This window comes from Aythya ferina, assembly GCF_964211825.1.
Source record: "Aythya ferina genome assembly, chromosome: 2".
Taxonomy (NCBI): domain Eukaryota; kingdom Metazoa; phylum Chordata; class Aves; order Anseriformes; family Anatidae; genus Aythya; species Aythya ferina.
Window position 1 is genome coordinate 67754357 of NC_140297.1, and position 15042 is coordinate 67769398.

The window sequence follows — 15042 nt, forward strand, 5'->3', positions numbered from 1 at the left end:
GAAGCAGTATGAATTCTTTATCTTTAACCAGGTCAGAAAAACTTACACTTGTGAGATGGAAAAGCTAAATAAATTTTCAGAAGAGAAAAGATAATGTGGATGGGATGTTTACAGAATGAAAGGGAGGAAATGACTGAACACAGTGAAGAGAAGTGATGGCACCATGTGGAAAGTAAAGGAATGAGGAGGTGGTAGCATAAAGGGGGAATAGACAGCTAAAGCTGGCATTTCACCTACGTATATTACCAGCTGCACTTAAGGATCATGGGGGTCTAACAGAAAAAACCTACGCTCACTGTGATTTATTTTTGTAGCGTACATCTCATGTGAGATTCAGCAAAGTAGACTCCTTGTGCTATTAGAAAAGATTCGATAGAAGTGCTTCAAACCTGTTTGTACTTATTGCTTCCCTCACCATGCACCTTACCATTCAAGAAGAGGGTCACGAACACTACCCCGCAGTGTCTGAGATTTCACCCCTAACTCTTAAAAATCCCATCATATCATTGCAGTAAAAACATTACGCTCACTGCAAAGTAGACAAAGGAGTTGGCTACTAATATTACTGGGGCACATACTGTCGTACTGAGAAGCTGCAATTATAATCAGGATTCATTGTGATGGATATTTTATAGACACATGGATATTATATGATTCATTTCCTACCCCAATAAGATTATGTTATATAGAGATATGTAGACAAGTTAGACTTATAGAAAAAGAAAAAAATAAGGTTTATTTTTTTTCCCCTTTACCAATGTGTAACTGAAGCTTTTAAAGTGATTACAGCAATGTTCATGAAGCACAGGAGACAAGGAATGGACCTGAACCTTGTCTCATATCAGGACACAATAAATTAAGAAAACCAGTGGCTTGGATCTCATCTAACATTCAAAACAAATCCCTTAAATTCTTTCACCAACTACTCGTGCCACCCACTTCCCCCTTCTAAAACCAGAATAGTGCTGAAACATAGATATTCTATAAAAAAAAACATCCAAAACAGGTTGCACACATGTCTGCATAAGGCCAATACACCTGAAGATGCTATCCAGGAGTTGGACTTGATGATTGTTATGGGCCCCTTCTAACTCAGGATATTCTATGATTCTATGATCCTGGCCTGGGAGCACTCACCACTGTTGCTGCGTTTCCTGCTTATGTCAAGGCTGCTGTCGGCTTCCTCAGGAACTTCTGCCAGGTCAGCTGTCTGCAGGGACAGAAAGAGGAAATGAGATGGGAAAAGCCAGAAAAAACAAGTGTCAAGGTGAACTAGGACCACACATGAGCCTTTGGGAAATGCAGCATTTGGGCGCTATCAGAGCAGAGCAAGACAACCTGATGGGTTTGCACAAAACATTTTATCTGGTGGTACACAACAAATACCCTACTCCACAGGAAGTAGTAAAAGCCCAGAAAGAACTCCAAAACAGATTTCCAGCCTGGAGTAAAAAACTTTTTCAGTGAAAAGTGAAGTGAAAGTTAAGGAAAAAATGACTATATGCTAAAAAATGTAGTTGTCTTTATATAATAGAAGGGATTTTGTGGAATTTGTAGATGATGCAGGTTTTCCAAAAAGCTGTCTACAGAAGAAACTGGCTATTAATTGAAACTATTGACTATCAAATTATTAACCTTAAATATTTTTTTTTCAGTAAAATAACTGTAACATAAGTGTGATTTTAATTCTGTTAACATGTTTTGAAAGAAGGAGCTGGAGAGTGATGGAGCTGGTGAAGTCAGTTTTGAAATATCTGCCTTTTTCTTTTTCTGACTGTATAAAAAGAAACTTTTTATATAGTCATCTGATTGGTATAGTTAGAGACAAATTAAACCAAAATATTGTTGTTAGAATTACTATGATTTCTGATGTGTACAATATTAATGTCAATTGCTATTAGGGACCCATTGTTCTAGGATATAGGGAAATATGGGATGACAAAATCCCAAGCGTTGGCTTCTCCATGTATAGCCTGAGAGGAACCACAAGCTACTCCAAACAACTCTGTTCGAATCTGACCTTACAGAGCTTCAGTTTCTGAACTCTACCCCCATGACTTCTTTTGGGTAAAACATCTTTTATAACTATACTAAAAAACAAACAAACAAAACTTTACTCTGAAGAGTGAGACAATGTTCCCAGTATGAAAAACTGCAAGTCCTTATATGCTCCTAAGCTTTATTTATTTCTTGTTAACAGGATTTTAAGTTAAATCCTTCCACGTGTCTTAATTATTCTATGACACTCTAGAATTACACTGTATACACAACTCTATTCAGTGATTTGTAGACCTTTGCCTGAATTTCAGGAAGAAAAGCCAAATGAGAAACATTCATTGCCTTTGTTCAGGGAGCAAAAATCAGAATTGCTTTGCAGCCTTTTATATTATGTTTTCCTTTCATTAATGCTGACAACAAATATTTTTTTTTAGAAAGTACTTTAGCAGTTTAGTATATTTCCTGTAAATTTATTTCCAGTATCAAGAACTTTCCTAGCTACTTCTCAACCCAAGTATACTGATGAATGAAAGAGTTAAGAGTAGATTTATGCCACAGGCATCCTGTGATTATCCTGTTTCCCTTGCTGTTTTTCACAGCCTTATATTTTACTGCTCTGTTAAGCATCGTTTTTAGACTCAACCTTTTGGACCAGGCCTTGCTTGTCTTGCACCTTGCACAAATGGGTCACCCCTGGATAAGAAGGCACTGCAATAGAGATGATAACAAGGAGTCAATGTAGAACATATCTAGGGATTTCTAATCACTGTGTGGGGAAGGGAAAGACTGTTTTTGTTGAAACAGTAAGTACCGGCTACTTTTCAGTTCATTGCTATGGCATGTTCCTCAGTCTTCTTAGACTAGCATCAAAATTGTTAATTAGCTTCATACTTTGTTTGGTACTACTGCGTGTGGGATATGCAGTGACTGTCTTTTCAACATATATATCATCTGAAACCTCAGGCATGCCAAAGGACTAACTCAGTTAAGAGTTATATGACAAAGGGTCTAATAGAAATCACAGAGGTACAAAGCTGCTTTTGAGAGGAGCTGATCCCCCAAACACTAACAAGAACTGGAATCACATTTACATCACCTCAAGTGACTTTATAAATGTGGGTTGCAGAAACACATTTTGAAGGAAGCAGTAAGTACTAAATCTGGAACATATGGCTACTTTCTTTTACAGGAAGTGCAGAATCTGGGCTGAAAATCATAGTGGGTGCATCCACACTGCTTAGTTGTGTTAAAAATACCTTGGCTAATTCAGAACAAGACAGTATCTCTACACTGCACAGGCATGAGCTGCAATCCTGGAAGCTGTAGAGGCAAATCCCAGCTCCTGGCCTTTTAACTAGCCTTGACAGGTGCAGCTATACTGCTGTGACTATGAGCTAGCCCTTTGCTGGCTTGGACACACCTGCAAGGTGCAGAACGTTCCCAGATGTCACCATATCCCTCGTGTCCACAGTTTGGTCCCACAGCAGAACCCCAAAGCAGTCCCCAGCTTCCAGGACTGGGGCATGGATGAGCCACAAAGGCCCAGTGATGCTGTGAGCCTCACAGCTGCATTGCTGCTTCTGTTTTCCAAGGAGTAGAGCAGCACAGAGTTGAGGAAGTACTGGGGAAGGATTTTAGTCCCTATGTGTTGTTAACTGCACAGACAGTTAGCATGCATACTCCAGTGCATTTTTACCTGGGCTCTAAGGGCTCTGCGTCACTCTCTGCTCTGTATATTGGTCAGTGCCTGCTCCTTGGTGACACATAATGGCTGTGAAGCTCTATGGCCCCATCGTTTTGGATAGGATTGGGTCTGCCCCTGGTTTTTATCCTTGACTTAATCCACAGGCTTGCACTGGCAGAATGTATGGTTTCACATGTCTGTTTATTCACGGAATCACAGAACTGTAGAGGTTGGAAGGGACTTCTAAAGATCATCGGGTCCAACCCCCCTGCCAAAGCAGGTTCCTCAGAGCAGGCTGCCCAGGTAGGCGTCCAGACAGGCCTTGAATATCTCCACAGAAGGAGACTCCACAACCTCCCTAGGCAGCCTGTTCCAATGCTCCATCATCCTCACCGTGAAGAAGTTCTTTCGCATGTCAGTGCGGAACTTCCTGTGTTCTAACTTGCAGCCATTGCCCTTTGTCCTATCCCCACAAACCACTGAGAAGAGGTTGGCTACATCCTTCTGTCCCCGACCCCTCAGATATTTATATACACTGAGGAGATCCCCTCTCAGTCTTCTCTTCTCCAGGCTGATTCAGTTCTCTGTGTTCTCTATTTTCTGTATGCTGACACGTTTTTTATTCTCTTTCAGCCTCAATACCCTGTAGAAATTCCCACAATAAACCTGTGTTCCTCATTCTACACCCACACCCCACCTAGTTAAGATCAGCTCTCTAGGGAAAGCTGACACAGCATTCATGATTTCTTTGCATGAGTATTCATATATATTATAAATATCATATATATATCATATATATATTATTCATATATTATATTCATAATTCAATGCTTTATTTATTTATAATGCAATAATTACATTTGTAGAACTTCTGTTTCAAAGTAAATGAAATAATTGAAAGTAAGAACTGTAACCACAATATGACAGGTGGTAGAATCACTTTTTTTTTTTTTAAAGAAAAAAAAAAAAGAATGAAAATTACCAAGTTCCTTTTAAGGCACATACAAGAGTATATGAAGGACATATCCCTCAATAATTCCCTTGCAGATTACACTTGGTTCTTGTGTAAATTTGTCTGCTTTCTTTCCCATCTGAGACAATTCCAAGTCTGTTTAGAGGTCACCTATACCATCTGAAATTACAGTTCAGTCATGTGAGTGAGCATATGTTTGAGTCCTAGGAAAACATTTAACCAAACATAAATAGAATTAAGGACAAGTTTAAATTAAACATTAAGTATTCATTCTGAGGGTTGCAGACCAACTCTCATGGTGCCTCCATGCATGCCATCTTTTTTTTTTTCCTGAGGTAAGTGCAGGAAAGATTGTCAGATGGCATGGGTCTAATTTTTAGACATGACAATCAGCTTCAGTCTGCAGTGCATTCAGTTGTGATTGGTTTTCGAGGGGTGAGAAGAATCTCTCGGGAAAAGAAAGACATTACAAGACATTACCTTACACAAATGCTTAAGTGGTATTACTGAACTAGGTAAGGATTTAGTACAGTCAGGACTAAGGGAACTCTCTTTTCCCTTGTCCTCCTTTTCCACCCTCTTGCCATAGTCCTGAAGAAAGTGACTTTCATGACAAGGGAGAATGAATGACAAAGATTAACTTTAATGTGAAAGTCTCTTTACTGGGATATAACAAACTGAGAACACCTGCCAGCATTTGGGATTTGGAGAGAGGAGCCCAACCCTGTGATGCCCCCCTTGAGTATACAATGGAGAAGGAAGAAGGTGTACTTCTAAATCTAGGCTCTGATGACTTCAAACCCAACACTGTCATTTGTGTGAAGGGTAAATGTCCACTATCAGCAACAGGCAAGATGTGTTCACTCTGGGATCACAGTTAAATATTCCTGTTCCGCTTTTCCACAGATACGCAAAAATAAAGAATATAATTTCCTTTTCCAATCTGATAGGAGAACATTATTCACTTAATTTGTACTTTATTCTTTTTCTCAAGAGTCATCAAAAAGATACTTAAAACCTGAGTTTATAAAAATAAAGTGTTTTCTTGTCTCATTTCAGGAGCTGGGAATGAGCTTTTATGTATTTATTATTATTATTATTATTTTTTCAGCTTGAAATGCAAGTTTTGTGAACTCCAGTACCAGCTCCTGTGAATCAATGTGTGTTGCTCCTCTAAAGAGAAAATGGAACAAAGGTGTGGGATACTTACAGAATTCCTGTTGGGAGAGTCAGACCCACTGCCAGAACTGCCCTTCTTAGTTTTCTGAGCCAAGGAAGTCCCAAAGCGGAGAGTTTCGTACACAGGATCAACTTTATTGCCACAGGCTGCAACAGAAGGAGCAAAACACGCATCAGTCCCTGAAACGTATTTCTGGCTGTGTTCCTGCTCCACTTGGAGAAACATCTGCTTGTACCGACATGTTGGGATGTATGTTTAGAAATACAAGTTGAGAGACTATCCAGATAAAAAGCGCTTGAATAACTTAGTGGAACTGTCTTTTGCTAGCAATTTTTTTGCTGCCTTTCTGCTCACATAAAGATCATCCTTCCCTCATACAGATTCTTTGAATCCCTGTCATGAGAAAACCATGACAGAGCATCTGGGTGGTGTGTGTGGGCCATCATCTTTATGCCATTAACCCTCATAGTGCTGCTACTGCGATAACACGGATAAGCAAGATGACCTAGATCTTCCTGGAGAGATGTTGATCTCCCCAGTGTGGGACAAACAGGGGTCTGGGGGCAGTCATCAGAAAGTACTCACAGTTAGGAATTTGCTCCAGGTTGCTGAGCACAGTCTAGGGGTAGCCAGAAAGCCCACTACCCCCACGGGTGTGTCTGATCATTTCTCATTCCCATTCTTCCTCTTAGCTAGTCCTAAAATACTCTCCCATGGCAGAGAAATGGGTGTCTTCAATTGGCATGAATGGATCCAGATGAAACCCTTTTATATTTACTGCATTATTAGACCTCAGCCTCCTTTGTTATACAAGGCAGTAAACACTTAGCATACAGTACCTTAGCATTACTGTATAAAAGGAAGAAAATTTTGCCAAAGTACTGAAAAAAATACATGGAATTTTGATTTTTGATGAGAAAAATGCACACCTCATTTTTTAGTAAAAAAAAGTCATTTTCTCAAAATGTTTCAACTATTTTTGACAAAAATGACAGATGTTTTTTAGAAAGAGATACTTAAATGAAATTAATCTAATTGACTTTTTTTTTTTTTTAATCATTGAAAAAAACCAAAATGCCATTTTAATAAACTCCTATTTTTGGCATTCATCTTTTTATACTGCCAGGCTTGCTTGGTCATAGTACTTGTGGAAAGGCGTATTATCCGGAACCAACTGAGCTTCTCCATTTCAAAATTTTCCCTTTCAATTATTACAGTGAACAAAATATGGTCTTTTAGATACTTGGGAAAAGTGTAGAAACATTCAATAAGGAAAAAAAAGAAAGTAAGAAAGGTGGGTGAGAAAGAACAGGAACCTAGCAAGAGCCAGACCAGTGATGCAAATGCCTCTCACTGTTTTGATGTCTGTCTCTCACCTGGGTCTTCCCAGCTCAGACCTTCACCTCAGTATTCTACTGTCACCTCTCTTCTAAGTTTCTACCTTGAGATCAGGTGGCTATTATTATAAACAAGATTATTGCTAAGAGGTTATGTGTAGGGGGTTTTGAGTGAAATGCGCAATAAACACACCCTCTCCTCTTCCAGCTTTGTATCTTTGAAGTGGTCCTTTCCTGAGATGGCAAAAGGACATCCAGTCACTGAAAGGAGCTGGAAGGCTGCTGAGGGCAAATACCGTGCTGGAAGTCTGCTGCTGCTGTTGCAGAGCACTGCCAAAGGGAGACAGAATGGAAAAGCAATCAAAACCTACCAATAGGCATCACTTCTTTGATGCAGCCAAACTGTTCATGAATGAGTAGTGGTGAGCTGTAGTACCGTCGAAATCCCTTTGGCTGGAGGGAGAGAAAACAAAAACATATGAAGTGCATTGCTACCATGATTGACATAATAGAAATAAACTCAGCTCTTTGTCTAGTGGCATAACAGAGAGGATTTTTCTTCTGTGAAGTGTGGCAAGGATGGAAATTTGCCTCCTGTTGTTGAGTCACTGTGGGGTGCAGAGATCAGGGATTTATTTGATTTTTTTTTTTCTCCTGGAAAAGAATAATTTCCCGTATTTATGTGGAAGAAGGATGGGCTCATTTCCAGCCTCCTCTTTTCCTTTGTCTTACACATAAGCAGCACTAATTAATTGCAGCAGAAGTGCTGAATCATTAGATGTTCTGGGAAGCTCTGTGTTCACCTCTCCCTTTCTTCTTATGTGAAGTGAATTTGCATTGATTTGCATTTGCTAAACAAGCATCTATCCTTCCCCACCTTGTCTCCAAATATCCATGTTCTCAAGTAAAAAAGTTGTGAAACCCAAGAAATATAGAGCAATTCTGTGTATTTTTTTAAAGCTTGCTGCTGACTGACCACAGCTTCCACTACTTTTTTTTTTTTTTGTCTAGCAAGGTCAAAAAATTTCCCAAGTCAATACCAGATGTCCCCTGAATGTCTGTTTGTAGAGAAATGCACTATAACAACTCAGGCTATACCACTGAAGAATACCACAGTATTGTCAATGAGGTTGTCCTATATCACTCTAAAGACCATTCTTAGAAGATTAAATATTTTCTGTTAATTTTCTATCTACCATCTCAGGTTGTAAATATCTCAAGTAAAGGCTGAATACCCAAAATGAAGGTGCTAACACCTAAGTCCTTGGAAATACCTTTCAAGGCACTAGAGATTCACAAAAGGATTTTCAGACCTCTGATTTTTGCAGGCCTTTAGAACCTCTAGCCACACCGAGAAGTGGAAAAGCCTCCCGAGGATATGCATATTTTCTGTATCCTATATTCAATATATATTAAAAAACAAACAAATAAACAAAACAAAACAACAACAACAACAAACAAACAAAAACCAGAACTAGTTCTTTCACTAATGAACTGCAGTATGGATTATGAAGGAATGAGGGGACTGATATATATGGTTTCTTATAAGAATAAATTCCAATTCCCCAGCCTCAGTTTGGCCCCAAACAAACCAAATTCAGACACCACATGAACTCATAAAACTCCCACGACTTCGCTGGACTTCCTTCTGCTATAAATTTTGCCTCTTGTTTTCTGTTTTTGTAAACTAGTGACCACAACAGTTGAGGCTGGGATCAAGCAATGTGTGAAACAATTAGTGTGACTTAATATTTGGCTTGTCCCAGGCCTGCAAGAGGGTAATTCAGCTCTTCACAGATCAACTTCTTGTACCAGAAAGACTCACACTAGGGCTATGGTTATGCTTTAAATGTATCAAGATTTGCTTCAGGAGTACAAACAATGATAGCACTCACTAAATATACTTGGAGAGAAAAGATCTTTCCAGAGAGAGGTGGGTTTTCTGGCCCTTTTGAAGTCAATGCTTGCCTTTTTCCTCATGTAATATATAAGGTTCTTTGTTTTTAGCTTAGATTTGTCGTAAGTGCCTTCAGTTGTCACATATTTGCAACAGAACTGAAAACATCTGAAACAGGAATATTTGTACCTATTCTCCGTATTCCAAATAGTCATTTTCCCAAGTGTTTTTTCTTTTTTCCCCAGAAGTAACCAAAAGAACCATTTTCCCATAAAAAAGTCACCAAGTTAAGTTAGAATAATCTCAAATACAGTATCCTGCCTTTGCCAGTAATGAGAACCTGCTGCTCAGAAGGTGACCAAGGCACTAAGGTGCTGTGTCCATACGGGGCAGGTCTCCTCTCCTACTGGGAGATTGCTTCAAGCTCTGTACTGCGAAATCTCCTTCAGTTTTTTTTTTTTTTTTTTTTTTTAAAAGATGAATTATGATTTTTCTTCAAGCCCTAACAGTGGAAAAAAACAATAAAACATAACTGAAGGTTTTTTCTTTTGTTAAACTCCGCCAAAATATTTGACTAATATGTAGCTTTTCCTGTAGAAATTTCAACTACAGAAAGTACAGTTTAAATCATAGGAATTAATTCTGATATGTAGCTAGGTTTGGATTATGTTGTTATATTTTCAACTAAATGCTAGCCTGGCGGTCTGACATACAAAGTAAGGTGTCCCCCACACACACTTGCTGCCCTGGGCTGCTCACTTACCAGCTTGCCCATGCAACGCTGTTGTCCAATACTGTCTGCACACTTGTGGTGGATGCTCATCTTACAAGCTTTACAGCGCAGTCCATGTTTAGCGTTTGTCCCTGTGAAATGCAAGGAAATAATTAAATTAGGCAAAATCAATAGTTTCCATGCACTAAACAAATTTCCATGCATTTAATGAATGACCAGAAAGAGCTGATGGGTAGGTCAGCAGTGTAAATACTGATGGCAAACTTTACCTTGCCTATTTTTTTTGTACGCATATATATATGCATTTTCTTTACATCCTCTTCAATTTAGGCATTTCTTCCCTAGGCTCTTTCTCAAGCTAATGCTGCCTTCAGATATATATATAGAATTATGCTCCATTGTGTGATAGTTCTGTTAGTGATGTCTCATCCTTATGAACATCAAGCAAAATTCCTTTACTATTTCATAAGTGTTTGGCATGGGAGCTGTGTATGGCTGAGTGAGCTACCAGAGGACCATCCAGGCTCAGAAGCTGTCCTTGGGAGCCAAGCCATCAGCAGAGGGACAGATTTCACGGGTAAGAGGTAGCTCCAGATGTGCATGAAAGGGGCTGAGACATCTTGCTTAGTGTTGCCCTCCCATCCACCTAGGGGCTGCAGCTCTTGCTTCCCCAGGCCAGTGCTCAGGGACATGCAGAAATTGCTCCCTGCCCCTTGCATAGCCCTGAGCTGGGCAGCAAGGATGTTATGGACCTTTCCTTGGTGTCCCTCAATGACAGTGAAAAAATCTAGTCCCACAGTTTGGGGAGCTCCAGCAGAAATTTTGCTGTACAGAAGCAGACTTCTCCTTGTTGGGCAATAGTTATTCTGCATTATCTTCAATGTGGACCTACTCTTAAATATCAGAGCTGAATCTGTGCTTCCAGGTAGGAGCAGTCACTCTTATTCATACACCTGTAAGACTTTCTGAACTATGCAGTATCAGTTAGGCTGCAGCAACTATTTTCCTGCTGCCATGGGAATGTATAAGTAGGATGAATAAACAGTATATCAGTTCATTATCCTCTACAGTGAGAGTGAACTATGTAGTAAAACAAACAAACAAACAAACAAACAAAAACAACAATCAAACAGAAGCAAACCAAAAAAATCTCTTGACATTTTAACAAGCCCTCCTTAGTCAGCTATGATAGGAATATTAGTCAGAGGAGTCAGAAGATCCCACATCTGAAAGTACTCATGTAGCTCTTGGTTATTTGAGTAGTTAGCACCATGTACACACTGCTGACTTCACTCAGTTAAATGCTACTTCTGAAAGAAGCATTTCAGGGAAAGATGCATCAAACTAGTGTCAAAAAAATGAGCCTTGATAGGACCGCTTTCAGGGGAGGATGTCCCTGAAGTAGACACTTCCATAACAGGCATAGGCAGGCTGGAGGAGCTGGGGTGGCTGAGCAAGGTCCAGGTGTTTCATTTGTGTGCTGTTTGTAGGACAGGGAACCGGCATCTTCACCGCCTTGCTGCCAAGGCTGTTGGAGAGACAATGAGTGAATGGAACTGAGCATTTTGGGGTGCACTCTGGGGGCCCCCCATGTGCTGCCTACCCATCCCTTCTCAGCTGAGCAGGGAGACTCACTGCTCAGGTACCTGCAGATTCCTAGCCTCACTCGTAGGGCCTTTTTTTCTAGTAAGCACAAAATTCACTGGAATATATCCCTGCTCTTTTGTTTGTTTGTGTTTGTTTGTTTTCCTGTGTGGTTGCACCTGTGTGCTGTGAGGACTCTTTTCCATCCCTTCTGATGGTCAATGACCAACACAGACAGCTGTGAGAAACTGGGACTTCCTCCACATTGCTTTACTAGATCTAATGAATGGAACAAGAAAGGAAAATTACATCTTATTTCGCCTACAAAACAGGTATTTAGCATTAGTGTTTACGCTGAGTCTAGCTCCCTTCTCAGGCTTGTCTGTAACGGTGTAACTCTTACCTGCTTTACCAAGTCACTCCTGAGATGTCTTCAGCTAAAAGGGCAGACAGTGCCACAGTCCTTTCTGCTGGCTGTGTTATGCTATTCCAGCCATTTTAATGCTAGTGTTACATGGTATAACTGTGTGACCACAGAAGATACACATTTGTTGATGTAACTGAGCATCCAAATGATGTACAAAAATAATGCAAAGTAGACATGCTACTTTCAAAATCAAACAACTTATTCAGAAGAGAAATCTGTGGGCATGTAGAAATGAGCCATGATCAGTGTAATGCAGTAAGTTACAAAAGACTAACACTTTACATTTCTATTACTGAATACCATTTGTTACATATGGATAGGTAAATAGTTGCTTCGAAGAGAGGAAAAGTATTTCATACATTTGAGTCTACAATAATTTTATTTTTGTTTAATAAAAATGAAATTGCCTTCAACTACCAAAAGCTTCAATCATCAATTCATTGTTACTTTTAACTATTTGGTTTACTTTGGGACTAGGCAGCTTGGAAGCAATTTGCATGTATCTCCCAGCCCCCCTCTGAGGGCTTAAAGAGGAAGAGTTTATTCTGTGTTTACACTTACCCATCATACCTCAAGCTCTGAAAAAGGCATTTCTTCAGGGAATATTTTAATTTTCCCCCAGGATAAATCTTTCTTCTCCAGTTTCTTTTCTCCATCACACTAACTCAAACCTCCTCAGAGGATCATGGCTCAGCTATTTCAAAACTGCATGCCAGAAGTTAGACAAATACATACTGGCAGTGCATCTGCCCCCCAAACTCTTGAGATTCAGCACTGAGGTACAGTGCTCACACTGTGAAGAACTGGTCCACACGTGGTACAGGTGTAAATAAGATCCGGGATTGACCAATGGGGTCAGTTTTTTGGGCTAACATGTAAGCAAGCTTGTTGACTTTGCAGGGCTTTGTTTGGCTTTGCTGGTTTTGGAAGGCATCCCTATAGTTTGAAATTGGGAAAAAGTAGGCCGAACATGGGTGTTGCGAGCAATTTACATAAAGCTGACTGAACTTGTTGACAGTCACACCAGTATGAAACAGGTATTTCATGATGCCTACAGAAGTAGCATAGGATATAGCAATGTCTAGAAACATTATTTGAAAATAGATTCCCCCAGAGAGCATGAGAAAGCAAGGAATTTGGACTGAGCATACGTTAAACAGTAGAAAATACATGGTATTAATCATTAAAAGAAAAATAAAATATAATAATGATGGTAATAATAATAACATACTGGGGCAGACTATTTGAGGAAACTTGGGTAGTTTCACTTCTCTCTCATAGGACACCAGGATGTGTTTGAAGTTAAAAGTCTCTCTGTGGTGGGCTTATTCCCACTGGGTTAGTCTTTCCACAAAGTGAAATGTGGGGAAGGGAGAAAATGAGGAAAGAGTTCACATTTGAGATGGCCAAAGCAGTTTCTGGAAGGGGCACTATTGTTGTAGAACCCGTGAAGTTTGGGACACTACAAATGCTCTTCTCAGGGATTTCTGCTGGGCATATTGTTCTGGCAAACAGCAAGCCTGGTCATTGCTCTTTGTTTCCTGCCTCCCTAAATATCTGGCAGCATGATTGCAGCCTACGATTTATTCCCAATAGCAGATATTCCTCGATGCCAACCTTGATGCACAGCTGGAAGCTACTGGTATAACGTACTCACTGAAATGCCTTTACCCATCCCAAACATGCCAGTCATTTCCATTTGTGGTGGACCAGAAACAGAGGGACTAAAGGATTTGCAATTAAGCTGAACTTGTGTACCCTAACTACCATTTGCTTCAGTTTTCTCTCAAAGGAGGAGATGAACAACTTTGATGGACTCTTTATCATTGTTTTAAATAAGTAATGATCCCTATTCCCTTCTCCGAAGAACCTTATTGTGGTTGCTTAAATTCTTAAATACTGAGGATATCAGAACAAAGGTCCTGCTCAGTCCCTCTTTGTTTGCAGTCTTGAGATTATTTTTGTTCAATTCATTTATACTTCATTCAGTGAACAGAGTGGACAGTGTTTGATGAATGGGTACCTTTATTTAACACTTCTTTCTCATAGGACACCAGGGTGTGCTTGAAGTTAAAAGCCTCTCTATGATGGGCTTATTCCCACTGAGTTAGTCTTTCTACTTCTTCATCAGTCAGTATGTGTTCTTTTACATCATCTGCGTATTTCCAAATAGTAGATGATTAATAGCATCACTTTCCTGTGGTCCCCCTGTCTTTGCCTCTTTATGCCTTGCAATATGAACATATTTGCCAAAACCAGGATGCCATGGTGTTGTGGTTCTGCTCGAGTGGTCAGCCGAGCTCCACCACAGCCGCTCTCTCACTCCCCTCCTCAAAGAGGAACGGGGAGAAAATAAGATGAAAAAGGCTCAAAGTTTGAGATAAGGACAAGCAGATCACGCAGTAATTATTGTAACGGGCAAAACAGACTCGGCATAGGGAGATAGTAAGATTTATTGCTAATTACTAACAAGCTAGAGAAGTGAGAAACAAAGGAAAGAAACCAAAAGCACCTTCCCCCCACATCCACCCTCTTCCACCTCCTCCCCCTGAGCGGCGCAGGGGAACGGGGGAATGGGGGTTATGGTCAGTCTACAGCACTTCTTCTCTGCCGCTCCTTCTCAATCACTCTCATTCCCTGTGCTGTGGGGTCCCACCCACGGGATACAGTCCTTGATGAACTGATCCGGTGTGGGCTTCCCACAGGCAACAGCTCTTCCAGAACTGCTCCAGATATGGGTCCGTACCACAGGGTCCATCCCTCAGGAGCAAACCGCTCCAACCTGGGTCCCCCACGGGCAGCAGCTCCTGCCAGGTCACCTGCTCCTGTGTGGTCTCCTCTCCACGCGCTACAGGTCTGGCCCAGAATCTGCTCCGGCAGGGGTCTTCCACAGGCATCAGCCTCTGTCGGTGCAGGGCCACCTGCTCCACCGTGGTCTCCTCCACGGGCTGCAGTGTGGAACCCTGCTCCACCGTGGTACTCCATGGGCTGCAGGGGGACATCCTGCTTCACCATGGTCGTCACCACAGGCTGCAGGGGACTTCTGCTCCAGCCCCTGGAGCACCTCTCCCCCTCCTTCTTCACTGACCTTGGTGCCTGCAAGGCTGTTCCTCACTCCTCTCACTCTCCCGGCTGCTGTGTGGTGCAGTGTTTTTTTTCCCTGCCTTAAATATGCTCTCACAGAGGCGCAAAACAACATCGCTTATTGGCTTGGCTCTGGTCAGCAGTG

At 40.9% G+C, this 15042-nt stretch overlaps 1 protein-coding gene across 1 annotated transcript in view; it reads right to left on the minus strand.

Annotated features, from left to right (window-relative positions):
• The window catches only part of STAC (SH3 and cysteine rich domain), an 83494-nt gene that overhangs the window by 19877 nt on the left and 48575 nt on the right, over window positions 1-15042 (minus strand). Inside the window, exons 3-6 of the mRNA XM_084511662.1 lie at window positions 9833-9933; window positions 7544-7625; window positions 5866-5981; window positions 1138-1210 (exon numbers count right to left, since the gene is read on the minus strand). Of these exons, the coding sequence (XP_084367788.1) occupies window positions 1138-1210; window positions 5866-5981; window positions 7544-7625; window positions 9833-9933 (372 nt within the window). The remainder of the gene's footprint in view (window positions 1-1137; window positions 1211-5865; window positions 5982-7543; window positions 7626-9832; window positions 9934-15042) is intronic.